This window comes from Gigantopelta aegis, chromosome 9, assembly GCF_016097555.1.
Source record: "Gigantopelta aegis isolate Gae_Host chromosome 9, Gae_host_genome, whole genome shotgun sequence".
Taxonomy (NCBI): Eukaryota; Metazoa; Mollusca; class Gastropoda; order Neomphalida; family Peltospiridae; genus Gigantopelta; species Gigantopelta aegis.
The window spans coordinates 73,639,397-73,662,114 of record NC_054707.1 but is presented as its reverse complement, the minus strand read 5'-3'; the positions used below and the strand labels follow the sequence as shown (position 1 = coordinate 73,662,114).

General features: G+C 35.4%; 1 protein-coding gene across 3 annotated transcripts in view; it reads right to left on the bottom strand.

Moving 5' to 3' along the window:
* LOC121380534 (ras-related protein Ral-A-like) overlaps window positions 1-22,718 on the bottom strand; it is a 64,099-nt gene that overhangs the window by 27,452 nt on the left and 13,929 nt on the right. For all 3 annotated transcript variants that reach the window (XM_041509382.1, XM_041509380.1, XM_041509381.1), the window contains exons 3-4: window positions 14,417-14,625; window positions 3,723-3,897 (exon numbers count right to left, since the gene is read on the bottom strand). In XM_041509382.1, coding sequence (XP_041365316.1) covers window positions 3,723-3,897; window positions 14,417-14,625 — 384 coding nt within the window. The remainder of the gene's footprint in view (window positions 1-3,722; window positions 3,898-14,416; window positions 14,626-22,718) is intronic.

Below are 22,718 nucleotides of genomic sequence, written 5' to 3'. Positions count from 1 at the left end.
ACTACTGTTTCATGTTTTAAAATTGTGTAGTGATCTCTGAAACTTGCATAGCAAATCACGACGAGATACTGAACAAAATGTTCCCTGCATTATGAAAGTTATAGCAGTAAAATTCAGTAATTGTCTTTAAACAACTGTTCTAAAATAAATACCAACATATGGATAAAATATACGGGTAAAACATTTGCAGGTTTTAATTAAATATTGGTCTAGTCAATCTCGAGAAGCCAAAACTTTAAACTGTCCAAAGATCCATACATAATGGTCATAACACGAGTTGTGTTTAAAGATAGGCTGTTGCCCACACATACCATTGCCCCTGTTAAGTGTTGATCAGGCAGGCTACAAACAACTACCGTATATCTTCGCCTGCAAGTCGATCTCGGCTATAAGTCGAGTCCCTAATTTCAAGCCCTGAAAACTAATTTTTTTATTGACCCGTTTATAAGTCGACCCATGAAAAACTACTTATAAATATTGAAATATTTCTTATTTTCAGCACATGAGAACAATAATATTTGAACAAAAGAAAATTATTTTACAAACTTCGATTTTCACGTTTTGTACATCGCAATATAATCAGACTATTCCAATCAAACTATCATTATTACATAGCATCAAAACAAAATATTCCCTTAGTAGAGAGTGAAAGCTGTTTGACTGTTACTGTATAGTACTGTACAGATGGTTTTGTGCACAGACAACAACTTTATTTATAAACACTGACAACAGATCACTACGATAAAACTGAAAGTATCACGTTTTGCCGCCATATTAATACATGTAAGGAGGATAACTCTGGAAAGTACACTGGTTTTTGCACCAAATGATGTGTGTCCCTATTGCTCTAGATAGTGAACTGCAGAGATCAGTCTATTTTAAGGGAAAGCTCAGTAATATTCAAGAAGTTAATCACCGCCAAAACATTGTTTGAACAACCATTAATGCCAGTGACCAGATTTCAAAATAAACTCAGGCAACAGGTAGTTAGTATTGTTTACATTTTTACTATTAGTGATGACTGTTAATTTAACTAAGTGGACTGTTGTCTTGGCACGTGAGTGTGATCGTACGCCTTTTCGCATAACCAAAACCGTTCTAATGCCAAAAAAAAAAGGTTATAAAAAATAAATGTGTCAAATTAACATATTTGAGTATAAATACATGGCATACTTCAACAATAAAACTTGTAAAATAATCCCCAAAACAGTAATATTTTTTGGTGAAATTTTTTTACCCTCTTATAAGTCGACCCTCTAAGTTATAAAATAATTTTTGGGTGAAAAAAATTTGACTTATAGGCGAAGATATACGGTAGCCCAGATCAAAATAATGTTGAAAAAAAATATTTGTGCCTAGGCAAGTGGTTTGTAACCCGCCTGATCAACACTTAACAAAAGCAGTAGTGTGCATGCTCACCATAAAACACGAGGCCTGTCATACATACGTGTAAGATCACAACATACGTGTAAGATCACAACATACGTGTAAGATCACAACATACGTGTAAGATCACTTCATACGTGTAAGATCACAACATACGTGTAAGATCACAACATACGTGTCAGATCACAACATACGTGTAAGATCACTTCATACGGGTAAGATCACAACATACGGATAAGATCACAACATACGGATAAGATCACTTCATACGGGTAAGATCACAACATACGGGTAAGATCACTTCATATGTGTAAGATCACTTCATACGTGTAAGATCACAACATACGTGTAAGATCACTTCATACGTGTAAGATCACAACATACGGATAAGATCACTTCATACGTGTAAGATTACAACATACGGGTAAGATCACAACATACGTGTAAGATCACTTCATACGTGTAAGATCACAGCATACGTGTAAGATCACAACATACGTGTAAGATCACTTCATACGTGTAAGATCACAACATACGTGTAAGATCACAACATACGTGTAAGATCACTTCATACGTGTAAGATCACTTCATACGTGTAAGATGACAACATACGTGTAAGATGACAACATACGTGTAAGATCACAACATACGGATAAGATCACTTCATACGTGTAAGATTACAACATACGGGTAAGATCACAACATACGTGTAAGATCACTTCATACGTGTAAGATCACAGCATACGTGTAAGATCACAACATACGTGTAAGATCACTTCATACGTGTAAGATCACAACATACGTGTAAGATCACAACATACGTGTAAGATCACTTCATACGTGTAAGATCACTTCATACGTGTAAGATCACAACATACGTGTAAGATCACAACATACGTGTAAGATCACAACATACGTGTAAGATCACTTCATACGTGTAAGATCACAACATACGGGTAAGATCACAACATACGTGTAAGATCACAACATACGGATAAGATCACTTCATACGTGTAAGATCACTTCATACGTGTAAGATCACAACATACGTGTAAGATCACAACATACGTGTAAGATCACAACATACGTGTAAGATCACAACATACGGATAAGATCACTTCATACGTGTAAGATCACTTCATACGTGTAAGATCACAACATACGTGTAAGATCACAACATACGTGTAAGATCACTTCATACGTGTAAGATCACAACATACGTGTAAGATCACTTCATACGTGTAAGATCACAACATACTGATAAGATCACAACATATGTGTAAGATCATAACATACGTGTAAGATCACTTCATACGTGTAAGATCACAACATACGTGTAAGATCACAACATACGTGTAAGATCACTTCATACGTGTAAGATCACTTCATACGTGTAAGATCACAACATACGTGTAAGATCACAACATACGTGTAAGATCACAACATACGTGTAAGATCACTTCATACGTGTAAGATCACAACATACGTGTAAGATCACAACATACGTGTAAGATCACTTCATACAGGTAAGATCACAACATACGTGTAAGATCACTTCATACGTGTAAGATCACAACATACGTGTAAGATCACAACATACGTGTAAGATCACTTCATACGTGTAAGATCACAACATACGTGTAAGATCACAACATACGTGTAAGATCACTTCATTCGTGTAAGATCACAACATACGTGTAAGATCACTTCATACGGATAAGATCACTTCATACGTGTAAGATCACAACATATGTGTAAGATCACTTCATACGTGTAAGATCACAACATACGTGTAAGATCACAACATACGGATAAGATCACAACATACGTGTAAGATCACTTCATACGTGTAAGATCACTTCATACGTGTAAGATCACAACATACGGGTAAGATCACAACATACGTGTAAGATCACAACATACGTGTAAGATCACAACATACGTGTAAGCCCAGTTTGGACAAAGTTAGATGAGCTTAAAACTAAACAGTTTGACATTATGTATACACAGATATAGTAGCAATTTTGTTCATATGCAAGTCAAAACCAAATGCATAATAATAACACAAAAATTATACACATGCAATAATTTAACATCTTGGTGAATACTGAAGTGAAGCATTAGGCTCTGTTACTGTACACCAATGATCATTGGCATTATGAAGCATTTCCAGTCAGTTATTAGTATACAGGTACCAATAACACTGACTAGAACGACTGCCATTCCATGTGTTGTTATATGAAATGAACTGTCTGAAGCTAACATCATAATCTATACAGCAAACTTATTGGGCGACTTTTAGACAACTTTTTAAACACAAATATGTACTTGCTTACCTTATCTACATTTGCTCTTGTTTTAGCTGACGTCTCCACATACATGACCTTCCATTCACTGGCTTTCCTAGAGGCTTCTTCAAATGACACCTGTCGTTTAGTATCGAGGTCCATCTTGTTCCCAACCAACAGGAATGGAATGTTTTCATCATTTTTTACTCGTAAAATTTGTTCTCTGAAAAAAGAAATAGGTTTTCTAAATACATGCATACACTATTATAAACTTGCAAGCTTCCAGATTTAACAGAAATGATCATTTCTGGTTGTATGATAGCAAAATCACCATTACAATGATGACCTAAAAAAACTCAAGTTTGTTGGTACAAACATGGAACCAAAAGAGTTATCCATTATCATATAACATAATCCATTTTAGCATTCGCTTGATGCACGGTCGGGTCTGGGATAGATCTACGTTGGGGGCCCATTGGGCTATTTCTTGCTCCAGCCAGTGCACCACAACTAGTATATCAAAGGTCATGGTATGTGTTATCCTGTGTGTGGGATGGTGCATATAACAAAATCTCTTGCTGCTAATCAAAAAGAGTAGCCTATGAAGTGGCAACAGTGGGTTTCTTCTCTCAATATCTGTGTGGTCCTTAACCAAATGTCCGACGCCATAACTAAAATGTGTTGAGTGCATAGTTAAATAAAACATTTCCTTTCCTTTCCTAATCCATTTTTACAATGATTAACAAAAAATTATTTCTGAGAGCGTGCAATCAAAAAACTGTTTCCCAAAAAATTTGAAATCCTGAGGCCATATTAATATACATTTATTTAGTGTAAAGTGAGCAGGGAGAGAAAAAAAACAGAGATAAAAAATAAATAAAATTAAAATCCCAATTGACAGAAAATAACAAAGGTGTTGTATAGCAACAAAATATTCTCTCTTTTTTTTTATGAGTTTACTTTTCTTTTAATTTATTTTAAAGTATTCAATTTGAATTCCATTAGTTTGTGAGTCTACTGAAATCATCACTCTTATGAACTCGTTAACAAATTAATTTTTATCATGACATAAATTAAATAAAAATATTCTCGTTTCCTTTGATGTATGGTATATTTATTCTTCAGTCCACTGTGCCTGAACCTCCTTTGGATTTAGGCACGGGGTTTTTTCTTTCTATCAACAAAATATTCTATTTATGAGGTAAGTAAGAAATATTTCGGACATCATATTATATAAATTATGACGGAAAAAAGGTACACAGGCAAACAACCTGAGCAGATTAAAAGATTACTGTTATTAGATGAGTCATGACAAAAACGATGTACAACATGTAAGAACAAACTTGTTTAATTTTTTCTCAGATAGCACAGTACATTGGTAGAAAATGCAGAATTACTAAAATTAATCTTTTACAATATGACCTCATGATAAGCTGCAGATTACAATGTGTTACATGTACCGCTCATTAGTAAAACCGAATATCAGCTAAATATGTATTTATAAGTAGATTGTTTATGTTGAAATGGACTTGTGTGCTGATATTAGTGACATAAATTTACAACAAATCATTGTACTGATGTTGGTTTAACAATACACATAGAAAAGGTCGCAACCTGGGTAAACAGTAATTATATCCTATTGTAACACATATGGGGTGAACATTTGCTCATAGATGTTTTACAAAATGAGTCTCGCACTGAAATATAATGAGATCACAATCAAACAACGCTGTAGTTTCCAAACTAAAGCCACAACTTCTTATATTTTTGTTGCTGAATATGTCAGGACTCATGCGGAATTAATTAGTATTAACATGAGGTGACAAGGAAAATGTGGTTAACTCCTCAGCATATTTTCCAATAAACATGCTGTGATACATCAACAACAAAGAGATAATTGTACTGTCATGACATAAGCTATTCCTTATCAACAGCAGCAGCAAAGGGTCATACAGTCAGGACATTGCCAATCTTTGATATACTTGTTGCTGAATATAGGATAAAATACAAAAATGGTGAGACTACAAAGAGGTAGAAATTCTACTTCATCTCAAGAACACCAAACATACATCCCACACCCTCAGTTATTAAACAGTTTTTCACTGCCTATTACAGAGAATACTCTTCTCTTTCTCTTGTCAACAGGGTTCATAGTGACATGACCATCATAGTGACATCACTAATTTTAGGCCAGCAACAGCAAATAATACATGCTTCCTGAATCCGAATGTTGGTATTTTTACATACTATGTGCATGTTTATAACCATGTAACTCAGGGATTAGTTAATATTAGCTGGTAGTTAATATATGGTGTTAATATTTACGACAAACCAATGAAATTATTATTTTCATTTAATATAGGTAATTAACATACTGCACTGAATTATTTTACTTGAGTGTATATGTACATACACACCCAAATATCAACCCTGATTATATTTTATCAGGAAACTCTGTACTGTTATTATCACTTCCTATTTCAAAAGACACTTTCACAGGCATCGAAATTAGCATAGTAGGTGGTTGCCCATGTTCAGTTTACCACAAATTACATAATTGGTAACATATAGGTTGCGACACATTCATCAAGTTTACAAATTTTCGTTATTACTACTGGTACTGTAAAATTCTTCATAGATTTACTGATACTTTGTTCTTCATTCAATATTCTAATTGTCCTGATACTTGAATGTGTATCTTCTATTTCAGTAACACCATTTTAGGTGGTGTTACTGTTGTTTAATGAGATTTTGTGGAGGACAAAGTGTACCGTTTTAGACTTTTTTTTGACATATTGAAATCTGAATGACCTCATGACAAGATTATTTTGATGTCTGCTTTCAGTATGTGATGACTTTCATCATCAACGCTTTAGGTTTCATGACCAAAAGAGCTGTCACAACCAACTTGTTTGTTATTCAAATATACACCTCATAGAACACACACCAATATTATATTCACAAGAACAAGGAAGGAAGGAATGTCTTATTTAACAATGCACTCAACACATTTTAATTACGGTTATATGGCGTCAGACATATGGTTAAGGACCACTCAAATAATGAGAGGAAACCCGCTGCCACCACACAATGGACTACTCTTTTAGATTGGCAGCAAGGGATCTTTTATATGTACCATCCCACAGAGAGGGTAGCACATACCACAGCCTTTGATATACCAGTCGTGGTGCACTGGCGGGAATGAGAAATAGCCCAATGGGCTGACCGACAGTGATCGATCCCGAAGAGACTGCGCATGAAGCAAGCGCTTTACCACATGGCTACGTCCTGCCCTCACAAGAACAAATGCAATATCAGCATTAACATGTGAATTTTACACTAAGCCACAATATTAGTTTAATCCTGTTACTTAGTGTTAGAACTTTTTATTACAAAAGATATTCTCACCACAGATCTCCTGCACCCTTTAAGAATATCACAAAACACCTGTACGTAAACATTTTAGACAATAGTCTTCCATATTTAAAGGACATATCAAACAAGATTGTGTAAGGCATTTCTTAAATAGTTCTAGATGACTGGGATACAAATTTAGCTAATTATATTTAAATTTATACTATTTTGTTTAACCATCATCAAAAACTAATGATTTATTACAACCATACATTTTTATCAACAAGAGAAAAGCTCTGAATTATTCTTGCAGTTTTATCAACAGATATTTCTGTTGAAAGAGTCCAGTTACAAAATATACTGGTTTCCCTAATCTATTTAACCATTTCAGTCAGTATTTTTTTAAAGTTACTGGACTTTAATTATTAATATACCGAAAAAAATATATACAGTTGGAAAAAAAAAATGAGTGAGCCTCACTCGAATTTTTTTAAGTAGCAACCAATGAAACCATAACTAGACTATCAAACAGTATTATTTTAATGTTGGCTTTATTTAAACATTCTTGAAGTCTGAGAAACAACATGACTATATTACAAGGTTAAAACAAGTTCAGAAGCTACAGATTCTGATGGAAAATGTGATTAATGAATTACACAACCTTTAACCATAATTAACTTAAGAAAAAATAAACTAAGACTACATGTTGTGGTAAAACTTAAAAGGTCACTCAGATGACATGGATGGTTGGCTTTGAGCCAGTCAGAGGAAAAGCAGTATTCTATCAGCTAAATATGCACTGCATGCAGCCAAAGACTTGACACTGGCCAATATGCATGCTACAAACATCACACCAAGTGTGTATAGCAGAAAGAGATAACCAGAAGAAAAAAAAATCATTCCCACTATACATTTGGAAGCGATTTCCTGTTGGGAGTTTCTCCTACTCAAGGAAAATGCCAGAAACTCAAAGATGTACACTTTATCACCACATTTTGAGATTGGAGCATTCAATGATAAAGAATGGTGTACAACTACCCACTACTGTCTATCTCAAGATAGAGGCCAGTTCCACCAGAACAGACTGCCAGTGTTGCTGACAACTAGACAGTTTAAAACAAACATACACATGTAACTAACTATCCTTTAGGCAATCACGTATTCAGAAACCAACAAGTATTTTCGAAAGTCACGTCGATGGACACATTGATCAATGACACCCTAGTTTAATCAACCTGGTGAGAAGACGTCAATATTGTGCTACATAAACGAGTGAACAAATCAGTCAATAAACTTTTTGTTGTAATCCCTGAACAATAATTAATAGCCATCTTCTATTGTTGGTTTATTTTTGGGTTTTCTTTAATGTTACTAGTAAAAATTATGTAAACATGACACACTATCAAATAATGAATGCAGGCTGTTGTAAAGATGATGCTATTTCTGAGAAAAGTATGAAAATGTCTTTAACTACTAATGACAGAATTACAGAAAACAAAATATTGATTTGTGACTCGTAATATTAACTCTGTGTACATTATGTTTATATAGATATGTATACCAACAATGGCAAAATCAGACCCAGTCACTCACTACCTTTACTGCAAGTTTTTATAATTTTTCACCTTGCTTTCTCTATAAATTCTATTTCATGTTTTAATCTTTACCGTGAAATGTCAAAAACGAAATGGAGAAAACATGAATTGTTTACTATTTTATTGAATATTTAACTAGACCTTTAACCCATGCCAATCCCCCATTCCCACTCACCCACCATATAACACTGGACTGGTCCAAAGATCCCAACAGCTAAAAATATCTTCGATAACACTCAGGGCTCCTCTTCCGGTCGCACAATATCCTCTGTTCTTTCAACTTTGTCCTGATCATAAAGACAAATAGTTACTTCCAACAGAGACGCGGGAAGACTTCTGCCTCAATGGTTGATGTAAGCTAACATGAGACTGGCATCACTCAACCGGTCGCCAATGTTGGACCAAGTGGTTGATGGACAACAGCTCTTAAAATTTGATCTGTAAAGACCTTTCCTCTGTTAACCACAGCATTGACATGGCTTGGTTCCTAGGTGACCTCCCTTACTTTCGAGAGTTGCATTGGTGTACAAGAGCAAAATGATTCCTTCTAAGACATTAAACAGACCTAGCCACCACTGTTGATTAGGATGAAGATTCAGGCCTTTGGATGTCATGGTAACGATCGTTTCCAGTACCATGTCGGTAAAATCATGGAACCGAAGTTTTGTTTGAACTTTCCCATGATTATTATAATATAGAGTACAACTATTCAACAAAAATAATATAAACATTTTTAATGGGATCCCATGATCACAAGGCACAGAACCGAAAAAGTTTGAAATCCTATGGCCTGAGACTGATTTGATAACTGAATCATTAAATTTGAGCTGTCTAGCATTATGTATGCATTTAGAAACATCTTGATTGCTGTCGTCCTCAATACGACATGTCTTGGGCTGTCATCAATATGCCAAAGACCCACTGCCACTGACAGAAAGACACATGGTTGATCAATATACCAATGAAGGTTGTTTGAATCTTATGCCACCTGTCCACTGGCATTTGAATTAGGCCTAAGTCTGATCCTAGAAGAACTCCAATGAACTCGGACTTATCTCGGTTGAGAAATTACCCCAAAGAACACAGAAGGCTCTAAATGAAGTCCATGATGAATGAGATAATCAAACTTCAAACAATCTAGATTCTTCATGAGGCAATTATCTAAGTACGGATAGAACTATTAGAAGCAGATCTTCACAACTCGTATATGGCAACCTTTATACGGGTCAATAACCAAGACCCCAACAATATTCCAAATATTTCCTGAGAAAGGTTAACCTCAAACATCTGTGATGATCTAGTTAAACTGTAACATGTAGGAAGCAATCTCTAAATCCAGAGAAGCTAACCAAGACCCCAAAATGATGATGGTCTTCAGATCCATGAGCATTTGGAACTGGAGAGGCCTAATTCAAGTGCCAAGTAGTGCCAACTTAAACACACCAAATTGTGAATCATGTATAAACTGTCTCAATCTTTCTTGGGTACCAGAATATCGCTCAGTAAAATCCAAGTCAGTTTATCCTGGGGTATCTCTTTGACTGTGCCCTTTAAAAGAAGTTTGTCAATGGTTTCCTGGAGAACCATGACATGATGTTCAGAGTACTGAATTTCCATTGGAGAAGTTGTCAAATACAATGGAAAAAGGAGGAAGAGGATATCACATGACAAAAAGAAGATATTATAGAAGAAATTTAGCCAATTAGCTGTTGGGATATTTGGACCAGTTCAATGTTATGGGGGAAAGTGTCGTAGCTCACAGAAGTTAAGTCAGGTTAAGTTGAAAAGAATTATTAATTCAGGTATGTTATTGAACATTTGGTTCAAATAATAATATTTATTATTGGTGACAGGTAGATAAAGAACTGTTTAAAGTCCCCCATCCAATGAGATCAATTCTGGAAGCATCCTAAACAAACATGATTTCACACTACTGTATATCTTCGCCTATAAGTCGAATTTTTTCACCCAAAAATTATTTTATAACTTGGGGGGTCGACTTATAAGAGGGTAAACAAATTTCACCAAAAAATATTACTGTTTTGGGGATTATTTTACAAGTTTTATTGTTGAAGTATGCCATGTATTTATACTCAAATATGTTAATTTGACACATTTATTTTTTATAACCTTTTTTTTTTGGCATTAGAACGGTTTTGGTTATGCGAAAAGGCGTATGATCTCACTCACATGCTAAGACAACAGTCCACTTAGTTAAATTAACAGTCATCACTAATAGTAAAAATGTAAACAATACTAACTACCTGTTGCCTGAGTTTATTTTGAAATCTGGTCACTGGCATTAATGGCTGTTCAAACAATGTTTTGGCGGTGATTAACTTCATGAATATTACTGAGCTTTCCCTTAAAATAGACTGATCTCTGCAGTTCACTATCTAGAGCAATAGGCCTCAGATAACAGTTATCTGCCCATTTGGTTGTCGAAAATCCGGAAGTTTCACCGCGCAAGTAGTCTGCTGTTTGACTGTGATTATTTCATGGCAGACAGCTATGAAGTGGCAACTGTTTGACTGAAGTGACAGGGGATAGCATGTAGTTTGTAAACATGTGTAACTTGCTGACATTGAAGACTTGTTTGTGGTAATTCCGGCCCATGCAAAAGTAGTGCTTTTTGTGTAAAATGGGTGTACTCCGGCCTGGTTTAGAGGGTGTGTCTGTTTAAACCAATATGCTGGGAGAAAGAGCTGGACAACAGAGGTTGTCCTTTTCAGGGTATGTGTCCCCCATGCAGGCAAAGGTACATACAAAACTTCACGGGCCTGCTGATATTAATAAAAATGTTATAGCCACTAAGGCTATATAGAAACATATAGCGAAATTAATTGTGGTCTGAGGCCTGATATAGTTCACACATTACACCGGTTAAATGCTTGATTCTGATGAAAGTATTATAACCCGAGAGGTGAAATTACACAGACTGACTGTGAATACCACAAGGAATATGAAAACTAATTTATTTATTTTCTAAATATTTTATTAAATTAAAAAACTTTTTTTTTGAATTTATTAAAAATTAAAATTAAAATTTTCAACTTTTAAATTTCAATATCCTCCAAAATAGCATAAAATGACCTCTGATGTTACTACAGGTTGTTGCAATATTTTTTAACAGTTTTGAGCTAATAATTTGGTAAAAAAAAGCAAAAGTTGGATTTTGTTAGTCAATATTGAGATTTTAATTTTTTTTTACATATTGAATTTTAATGAGTTTCTCAATTATTGCAATTGGACAGAAGATCTAAATATAATGAATATATCACTACTAAATGTAATTAAACACTTTAAATAAATAGTATACAGTTTTTAACAAGATTAAGTACTCTAATAATACATTTCACCTACATTTATGTAAATTACACACTTTTTAAAAAATGGTCTTTTATTCTTAGAAAATCTAATAGGCTAATATTCTATGCTGTCTGAATGTATTTATTGTATTCAGTAATCAGATGCTGGTACACTTGTCAAGTTTATTGCAGAAAATGTGCCAAAAAGGTTAACATTTGGCTTGTAATACATATGGCAGAATAATCCATAATGCATATTCAGTGGTCATTACTACAAACATCCTTCCAATCAAGAAATACTACACTGAGGTATCCAAGACACTGGCACATGACTACACTTGTTGACAGTTATCACTGGAAACTGAAAAATATGGTGCAAGTACCTCTTGGTAGGATTTATATCAGCATTTTGTGACAAAATCTTCATTTTCAAAGTTGTCGTCAACAAAAAACATATTATGGTGTATACCTAAGTAATATCTGTAGGGCATATTCATATTAATATGCACTTATATGGACTGTTTTGCCTTTTACAAAGTGGCTACATGTCTAATACAGTAAATGAAGTAGATCAAGTAAATACAGCAGGTCAAAATTGAATCTGAGGCCTATCATGTCTGATTTTCCCTGAAATTAGTGTGTAAAAATTTGTTGCAAATGGCCCCAATTTTGTGACTTTCACCATCCCTCTGACACATTTCTAATAATGTATCATGAATTCAGTCACCATATCTTTACTAAGCCTCCACTTATCATATCTAAAATGCAAAATTTTACAGTTTTAGATTTTTTTTTTTTCAAAAATTTAAATTTAAGTTTAATATTTCATTAAAAATGAAGTAAAATCTAATGATTGATTTTTTTTTCCTTTAAATATTTCAAAATCTTTCCAAGACAACACTGTGCAGATAGAACATATGTAGAAGAAAAAATAGCTGCTCATTGTATGAAGAAATTCTAAAATTTGATAAAGTTATTACATTTTGAAGTTGGTGTCCCTCAAGTTTCCATTGCTAAAATTGGCCATGGCAAGGCACTGTGGTAGTGTTTTAACACATCCTCTATATACTCTCAGTTTAAAGGTGACATCCCGATACTTACTGAGCATTGCTTTAATATGTATATCATTGGAATGCATTAGTGTGGGCCAGTTTTTAGGGGGAAAAATGGACTGATAGGCCTCAGATTACAGTTATCTTCCCATTTGGTTGTCGAAAATCCGGAAGTTTCACCGCGCAAGTAGTCTGCTGTTTGACTGTGATTATTTCATGGCAGACAGCTATGAAGTGGCAACTGTTTGACTGAAGTGACAGGGGATAGCATGTAGTTTGTAAACATGTGTAACTTGCTGACATTGAAGACTTGTTTGTGGTAATTCCGGCCCATGCAAAAGTAGTGCTTTTTGTGTAAAATGGGTGTACTCCGGCCTGGTTTAGAGGGTGTGTCTGTTTAAACCAATATGCTGGGAGAAAGAGCTGGACAACAGAGGTTGTCCTTTTCAGGGTATGTGTCCCCCATGCAGGCAAAGGTACATACAAAACTTCACGGGCCTGCTGATATTAATAAAAATGTTATAGCCACTAAGGCTATATAGAAACATATAGCGAAATTAATTGTGGTCTGAGGCCAATAGGGACACACATCATTTGGTACAAAAACCAGTGTACTTTCCAGAGTTATCCTCCTTACATGTATTAATATGGCGGAAAAACATGATACTTTCAGTTTTATCGTAGTGATCTGTTGTCAGTGTTTATAAATAAAGTTGTTGTCTGTGCACAAAACCATCTGTACAGTACTATACAGTAACAGTCAAACAGCTTTCACTCTCTACTAAGGGAATATTTCGTTTTGATGCTATGTAATAATGATAGTTTGATTGGAATAGTCTGATTATATTACGATGTACAAAACGTGAAAACCGAAGTTTGTAAAATAATTTTCTTTTGTTCAAATATTATTGTTCTCATGTGCTGAAAATAAGAAATATTTCAATATTTATAAGTAGTTTTTCATGGGTCGACTTATAAACGGGTCAATAAAAAAATTAGTTCAGGGCTTGAAATTAGGGACTCGACTTATAGCAGAGATCGACTTACAGGCGAAGATATACGGTACTTACATTTAGCAGGAACTAGAGCCAGCCGACAAGTACAATATTATTTGTAAAGTGTTTAAGGGGTATTAGCACACCTAAAAGTATTTGAATTAGTATTAATATTGCCACTAGAATTAAAATACACAGAACAGAGAAATGATTCAAATCTTGATGATGTAACCCATATTTCATATTATTATTTTGACCGGAATAAATGGCACTCATAGAGATCATACTCATGTATGTATGTAACTACCGCCATTTTAACAGTTGGTATGTTGATGTTGATGTTATGTCTAGGAATAGCTTTATATAACATTCTTAATTGCTGAATGAGCAGTGGTTACAAACCGGCCAATAATGATGGTATTACATAGATCTACAGACCTGAATTCTGCCGATGCCTGGAACGACTCTTGTTCAGTGATAGAAAACACACAGAGAAAACCCTCCCCACTCCTGAAGTAATTGTCCCTGATTGCGGCATAGTCTTCTTGACCAGCTGTGTCAAGAATGTCAATTTGTACTTCCTCTCCATCCAACACCACCTTTTTTCTGTACGAATCAGCCTTCGTGGGCTCATAATCCTCAACAAACTGTAAAAATAAAGAAAAACTATATGAAACTATGGATGCACATAAATAAACAACACATATACTGTTCAGTTAGCAATTGCACTCAAGTTAACTATATGATCCATGCTTATAACCAACAAATATTCAAACACACCCATCACGATCTACCCCAGATGCTTGGTTACATTTTGACAAGATAAAAAAATGAATTAGCTCATTTTAATTAGCTTCTACATGTATATTTAGAGGTTTTATAATTATGAAAATAATGCTATATAATTAGGATAGCACACCAGGCAGTTTTGGATATACCAGTTGGGTAGCAATGGCTGGAATGGGAATTAACCCTAAGAGGTACAGCCTGCACCTCCATCGGACCGTAGACAGAAAAGAGTCTTTTATTAATTTGCATCCTAATACACTAAAATAAACAGGTACTGAATAAAATCAGCTTCAATTAAAATTCATTTAAAACAAGCATTTTGAGTACTGCTAAAGCAATACATGTACCCTACTACACCCAACAAATTTTTGTAACCCCATGGTTCATATCTATAGAAATTTCAAACCTAAATTTAGGGGCTTTTTAGGGACTTTTAGGGTCAATATAAGTAAAATTTAGGGACTAAAACTATGCTGTCCACCATTTGCAATGACCTTCGAACTTGACAAAATAATGGGAATTATGTTCGAGCGGGCCGTCATAAACATTCATAAACATAAATACGTAGACTCCACAAAGGCATAAATGTCTAATTCAGTTCAGATAAGTTTAGAATATTCTGTTTTATTTAGTTTGCACTGAGATTAAGACTCTTGATTAGTATTTTAGAAAGGTGTTTCATTTTAGAATTGTAACAAATTTGTATATTTCCAATACTTTCCTGAATAATCTGATTTGTTGTCTGTCCTTTTTCTACTTATGTTTGGTTTCTTAATTTTATTCTTGGTTTCTGAACTTCTTATACTAACCTCTTCTAGCACCCTATTAGCACTTTAATCAGCCTTCTATGAATCAGATTATTGATGGGTAAAGTTACAGGAACGATCATTCAGATCCATTGATTTTCCAAACAGTGGCATGAGACCATATAATGTTGTAATGTTTAGGCTTGGATTTTATAGTTAATATCACGTTGTGTAATATTTGGGGAGGGGTTAAACAATAATAATGTTATATTGTATTTTGGGATATCATTTGAGAAAATAATTAAGTTAGAATTGTTTATTTTATTTACGTAATTTTTGTTGTAGTGATGTGTAATTTTCGGCAATATTCGGCTATAATTAAGTTGTCGTTAATCTTCGTTATTTCTACGAAGAATTGTTATGATAGGTTAACCAATCGTCATGTCCGATTAATGTCATGTCATTAATTTGGACCAATGAGAGCCATTCCATGTATTAATGCTAGATTTGTCCATTCGTTGACTCACTTCTGACTTTCCAACCACAGGTACATGTGTGTTTGTTGATTGTGGTTTTTTTTTTATGTGTAGATTTTGAATGGCTCTCTCTCACTCGGTTATTCCAAATTTTGTTTTTAGATTTATTATGTGAGAACTGACAGTGGTAAGCTATTTATTTATTATGTAATTCATTAACTAAATGGTAGTGTATTTTTGTTAATTGTCACCGTCTCGCATTGCATTACCGTAAACCTTAACATTATTGTTAGACTTATTTTGTATTGACACTTGAGAGGTTACTAAAATATTTTAGAAAGAAGATTATTGGAATTTTGGAGAGAGGAATTGAGTGAAGGAAATATTATTTCTGTCTCGTAAATTACCAAGTATTCCACGTTTGGGAATCTTGTGGTTTCACGAGTGGAAATGAATGTTTAGCTTTAGGTACGTTTTAGATGTTTTCGATGGATTTTCATTCTCTTAGAATAAACAAATAGTAATCCATATTGGGATTCTTAATGTTTCATTGGCGGGGAATTGAATGGTGGTTGAGTTGTGGGAAATTTGAATAACTATTATGTAACCTGTATCTCTCAATGTCAATAATGAAATCTATTAAAAATCTTAGTTATTTTGCTGGTTAACTGTAATTGTTTTTATGATCTATTGAAACCCTTAAATAAACACTGTGAAAAAGGACGACTTATGTGATTTTTGGAAGTCTACGACCGAAAGGGGTAGCCGAACCCAGCAAGGCATTTTTAGAACTGTATTTAATTCGATTCTAGCACCGGTCTATAAGTGGGCACGTGCTGAGAAAGCGAAATCGTTACATTGGAACCTCCGGCGGGACTCTAAAATAAAACAACTAAAATAAAAATAAAAATAAAAATAATAATAATAAATTAATTAATTATTTTTTTGTTAAAATAAAGTTGCATATATATTTTTTTGTTGATATGGATAGTCGAGAGCATGAAGTATTTGATATGGAAAGACTAAGGTTAGAAAGAGAGATTGCAGAAACCCGCGCTAGACTGTCGGCAAGCGAGACGTATGACCGTATACCGTTTTTGATAAATGAAAATAGCTATCACGAGGGAGAGAGAGTCATTCTACAACCTGTAGTAGTGCCCGAGACCATAGATTTAGGTCATGATTATACAATGCCTCCTACTAGCACTCCAAATATTGTGAGATGTGACCTACCTAGTTTGGTGAGGGACGGGGAAGAAAGAGTTGGGATGGGTAGACCGAAAGTTATGCCCGATACATACGCTGGTCAAACAAGTTGTAGAGATTGGCTTACTCACTTTCAGTTGTGTGTAGGAATAAATAATTGGTCGGAATCTCAGGCATGTCAGTTTCTAGCTGTTCAGTTAAGGGGTAATGCATTACAGGTTTACAGTGATTTGCGTGTCCATGAGAAAAACAATCTAAAATCAATTACGTCTGCTCTTTTGAATAGATTTGAGCCTGAACGAAATGCGGGTGTATATTGGACACAGTTAAGGAATAGGTTGAGGAGAAAGGGAGAATCATTATCTGAATTAGCAGGAGGTATTCAACGGTTGGTGGGTTTAGCGCATCCATATGCTGACGATGTGACCCAAAACAATATTGCTGTTCAACAGTTTATCGAGGCTTTGGAGGACCTTGATATAAAAAAACAGCTGAGAAGAGCTCAACCTGTAACTTTGTCGTCAGCATTACGCATAGCCCTTGATGAAGAAAGTTACCAAAGGCTAGATGGTAAAGCTAAAATAGGTCAGGTTGGGGGGAACAGACTGGAGATTGATGAGATGAAAAGTAAAATGGAAAGGTTGCAGGATCAGTTACAGCAGTGTTTGACAGAAATGAGTAACATAAGAAGTGGGAGAAACAGGGTGGCTGATAATTCTGGAATGGGAAATGCGGGTAGTAGCTTTCAGACCCCGGGAGTGATAAATGGACATAGGCCAAATGCAGAAATCAGGAATAAGGTAGATGGGCCTTCTCAGTGCTTTAGATGTAGGGAATTTGGTCACATACAACGTTTCTGTCCATTAAACGGACTCAGACCAAGGTAGAGGGCGTATCTTGGCCTCACAAAAAGGCCCAAAGCAGAAGTGTAGTTCAGTATGTCAGAGTAAAAATAAATGATCAAGAAATTGATTTTCTTTTGGACACGGGTTCTGATGTTACTGTTTTGAACGTAGATTTGTTTGAAATTGCCTTTGGAAGTGAGATGCCTGAACTATATCCGTTAGGTTATGAATTTAGAACAGTGAATGGTGCAGAGTTGAAGGTTAAAGGGGCTTGTTTGTTGGATATTTGCTTGGGTAAATATTTGTATGAACAGGAAATAGTGATAGCTGAGATGGAGGAAGGAGGTATACTGGGAATGAATTTCTTGAAGGAATATGGTGTATCACTTAACCTAAGCAAGGGTCATTTGGAATTGGAGAACAATACTATTTCGTTACATGATGAACCTTCTGAGTGTAAATGTTGTAGGATATTTGCAGAACAGAACATCCTCATACCACCTAATTCTGAAGTCATAGTCATGGGTAAGGTGTTGAAACGAGGTCCAACATATCAGGAAGGGTTAGTCGAACCAAATACTAGATTAGCATTGATAAAGGGTTCTCCATTAGCTGCAAGATCACTAATAACACTTGGTAAACAATCCAAAGTGCCAGTAATGATTTGTAACATGTCTGATGATATAAGTGTTATAAACCAGGGATTTCAGTTGGGAACGGTTTGTCCAGTTAAAGTCTGTACGTCAAATGTTAATGAGGCAGAGGATGCGACTGAAGTTGATGAACTTTTGGAGAAATTGATTCAGGATACTCAGGAGAATGTAGAGCTAGGGAAACGGGATATAATCCGGGAATTTCTCATAAATAATGCTCAAGCATTATGAAAGCTGATAAGAAATTGGGCAGATGTAATAAGTTATTACATGATATCATTGTTAATGATTCTTTGCCTATTAAACAAAGACCATATCGGATTCCTCAGTTTAAGAAACAGGAGGTAGATAAGCAGGTTGACGAAATGTTGAAGGAGGGAATTATTTCACCTTCTGAAAGTCCTTGGGCCTCTCCCATAGTTCTGGTGCAAAAGAAAGATGGTACCATGAGATTTTGTATAGACTACCGTAAATTAAATCAGGTGACTAAAAAAGATGCGTATCCTCTACCTAGAATCGATGATAGTATTGATAGTTTGAATGGGGCACAGTATTTCTCAACTTTGGATCTGGCATCGGGATATTGGCAAATGGGTTTGACAGATGACGCAAAGGAGAAAACAGCTTTTACTACTGGCACTGGGTTGTATCAATTCAATGTTTTACCATTTGGGTTATGTAATGCTCCTAGTTCATTTGAGAGATTAATGGAAAGAGTCTTAAAAGGCTTACATTGGAAAAAAACTGTCTGATTTATCTTGATGATATAATTGTGTATGCCAATCTTTTGAAGAACATGTACAAAGGTTACACCAAGTGTTAGGTTGTTTGACCGAGGCAGGTTTAAAGTTGAAACCTCAAAAATGTCGTTTGTTTAGACGTGAAGTTTTGTACTTGGGATATGTAGTGGGGAAGGATGGAGTTAAGTCGGATCCGCAGAAAATAGAAAAGATAAAACAATGGTCTACTCCAAAATGTGTTACTGAGGTTAGGAGTTTTATAGGTCTTTGCTCATATTACAGGAAATTTATTGATAAATTTGCTGAAATAGCAACTCCTTTATTCCGCTTGACAAGAAAACATGTTAGATTTCTGTGGGATCCTTCATGTCAAGAAGCTTTTGATTACTTAAAATTGGCATTACAACGGTCTCCTGTATTGGCCTATCCAGACTTTTCGAAACCCTTTATTTTGGATACAGACGCTAGTGATGATAGTTCAGGGGCAGTATTGTCTCAGATACATGAAGGGGAAGAGCGAGTGATAGCTTATTTTAGCACTACTCATTGTAACACTGAGAAGAAATATAGTGTGACTAGAAAGGAATTGTTAGCAGTTATTAAAGCTGTTAAGAATTTTAGACATTATCTGTATGGAAGACAATTTTTGTTGAGAACTGATCATGCTTCTTTGAAATGGCTTATGTCTTTTAAACAACCCCAAGGTCAGGTTGCTAGGTGGATTGAGTATCTGAACACATTTGATTTTAAAATCGAACATCGTTGTGGGAGTAAGCATATAAATGCAGATGCATTAAGTAGAATGCCTGTAAAGTGTAATAGCTTGATATTTCGTGATTTTGGTTGGAGCAAGGAGGACATCGCAATGGAACAGGGGTCTGATGTAGTTTTAAAAGTCATTATCAGTCTAATGAAAGAAAATAATGTTAGGCCAGATTTCGAAGTTGTGAAGGATCAGAATTGGCAAGTCAAAGCATATTGGGGTCAATGGGAACAACTGGAACTCTGTAATGATGTTCTGTACCGCAACTGGTATTGCGAAAACACGGAAGAACTTAAGCAATTACTAGTGGTGCCAAAGAAATGCATTCCTGATATACTTCATGCGGCACATGATGCACCTACAGGAGGCCATGCTGGGGTGAACAAAACTTATATGAAAGTGCGTCAAAATTGTTTTTGGGTTGGAATGAAGAAAGATATTAGTCAGTGGCTGAGAACTTGTGCAGAGTGTCAGGCTAGGAAATCTCCTATTCCTCATAGATTAGCACCCATGATCAATATGGTTTCAGGAGAACCGATGGAGAGAGTTGCCATAGACATTTGTGGTCCTTTTCCTACTACAGTTCGTGACAATAAATATATTTTAGTAGTGGGGGATTACTTCACAAAGTGGACAGAAGCCTATCCCATTCCAAACCAAGAAGCCCAAACGGTTGCTCAAATATTGGTGTATAAACTGTTTTCCAGGTTTGGAATTCCAAAAGAGCTACATTCGGATCAGGGCAAAAACTTTGAATCTAAACTGTTTCAGGAAATGTGTAAAATCCTTGAGATAAAGAAAACTAGAACTTCTGCATACCATCCTCAGGCCGATGGAATGATTGAACGGTTCAATCGAACTCTAGAACAAATGTTAAGTGCATATGTGAATGCAGAACACACTGATTGGGATTTACATTTGCCACTCGTTACCATGGCATACCGTTCTAGTATTCATGAAACAACTGGGTTGACGCCTAATAAAATGATGCTGGGTAGGGAAATTAATATTCCTTTGACTTTAATGACTGAACATCCGCCAGGTGAGAGTAAAAGCCCTGTTGAGCATGTGGAACAGCTACAGCTAAAAATTCAAACAGCTTTTCAGTATGCCCGGAAATTCATGGCTAAGAAACAATTAAGGCAAAAGGTAAACTATGATCAAAAGATACATGGACATATTCTAGAGGTTACTGATAAAGTCTGGTTGTTTACTCCACAAAGAAAGAAGGGATTATCATCTAAACTACAAAAGTATTGGTCTGGACCATTTATCATTCAAAAGAAGCTTTCCAATGTTAATTATATTATTTCAAAACCGGGTTCCAAAGTTAAACAAGTGGTGCATTTCAACAGGTTGAAACCATACTTAGCCAGGGAATTCGAGGTGGAAGAGTTGGTGGAACAACAAGATCAGAATGTTTCCATGCAGTCTGATTATTCTGAATTGTTGGACTGGGTACCTTCTTTAGAGACAGATGATGTGGTGGATCAAATTTTCTTTGGAGGTGAAACTGATTCCTCTGTGAATAATCCTTCTCGTGTTTTTGTGCGTAGACATAGGAAGGCACCCGGATGGATGAGGTCAGGGCAATATGACTTGTCTTAAATTTGTAGGATTGGGAAATCTCCTTGCTCAAACTGATAATTTATTAAGGTAGGAAATGTTTGAATAAGTTGGAGTTTTTAAAATATAGTGTGATTATGTTGAAAATGAATTGTGTATATATTATGTTATATCTGTATTTATTCACAGATTGTCAGAATTCTCTTAGTTGAAATTTGAACTATGCCTCGTGCTTCGGGGAAAGCTGCAATATTGGGACATAGCTATGTGACCAGGTTAGAGAATTTGGTAAAACGGGGTAAGCAGGGAGGGAAAACTTTTGAAAAATCTTTAGGGATTCAAGGGGTTGAGGTAAGATATTTTGGTCAATCGGGGGGAAAAATTGGGACTGTCTGGAAATTGATTGAGAGAATGAAGAGGGATGGATATAAACCAAGGGTAGTGGTATTGCAGGTGGGAGGAAATGATCTGGATAGTCCACATTTTCAAGTTGGTCTTTTTATTAAAAGGTTACGGGAAGTAATGGAAGAATTGAGAGACTGGGGGGTGCAGGAAATTTGTTTAATGAAAATATTCCCAAGAATTAGATTTCGTTCATTGAGCATGGGGGAGTATGAGGCAAGAAGAGCTCAGTTAAATTTAGCCTTATCACAGTTAGAACGGGAGGATGGGGTGACTTTTGTCTGCAGGAAAAGAATCCTGCATCCTCGACTACTAATTGATGGTATTCATTTGGGGCAGCTGGGTATGAAGCGTTATTATCAGGAGCTAAAATGGGTGGTTATTAGGGCTTTGGTTAAATCATAACCTGTTTATTTTGTGAGGTTGTTAGAAATCTGTATTGAGTTGAAATAAGTTATAATGCAAGATACAACTGGTATTTCTGGATGTCATGTGATGATAATTCGGTGACTGATAGAAAAATCAGGCTGTATAAGTTGAAATAAATTATAATG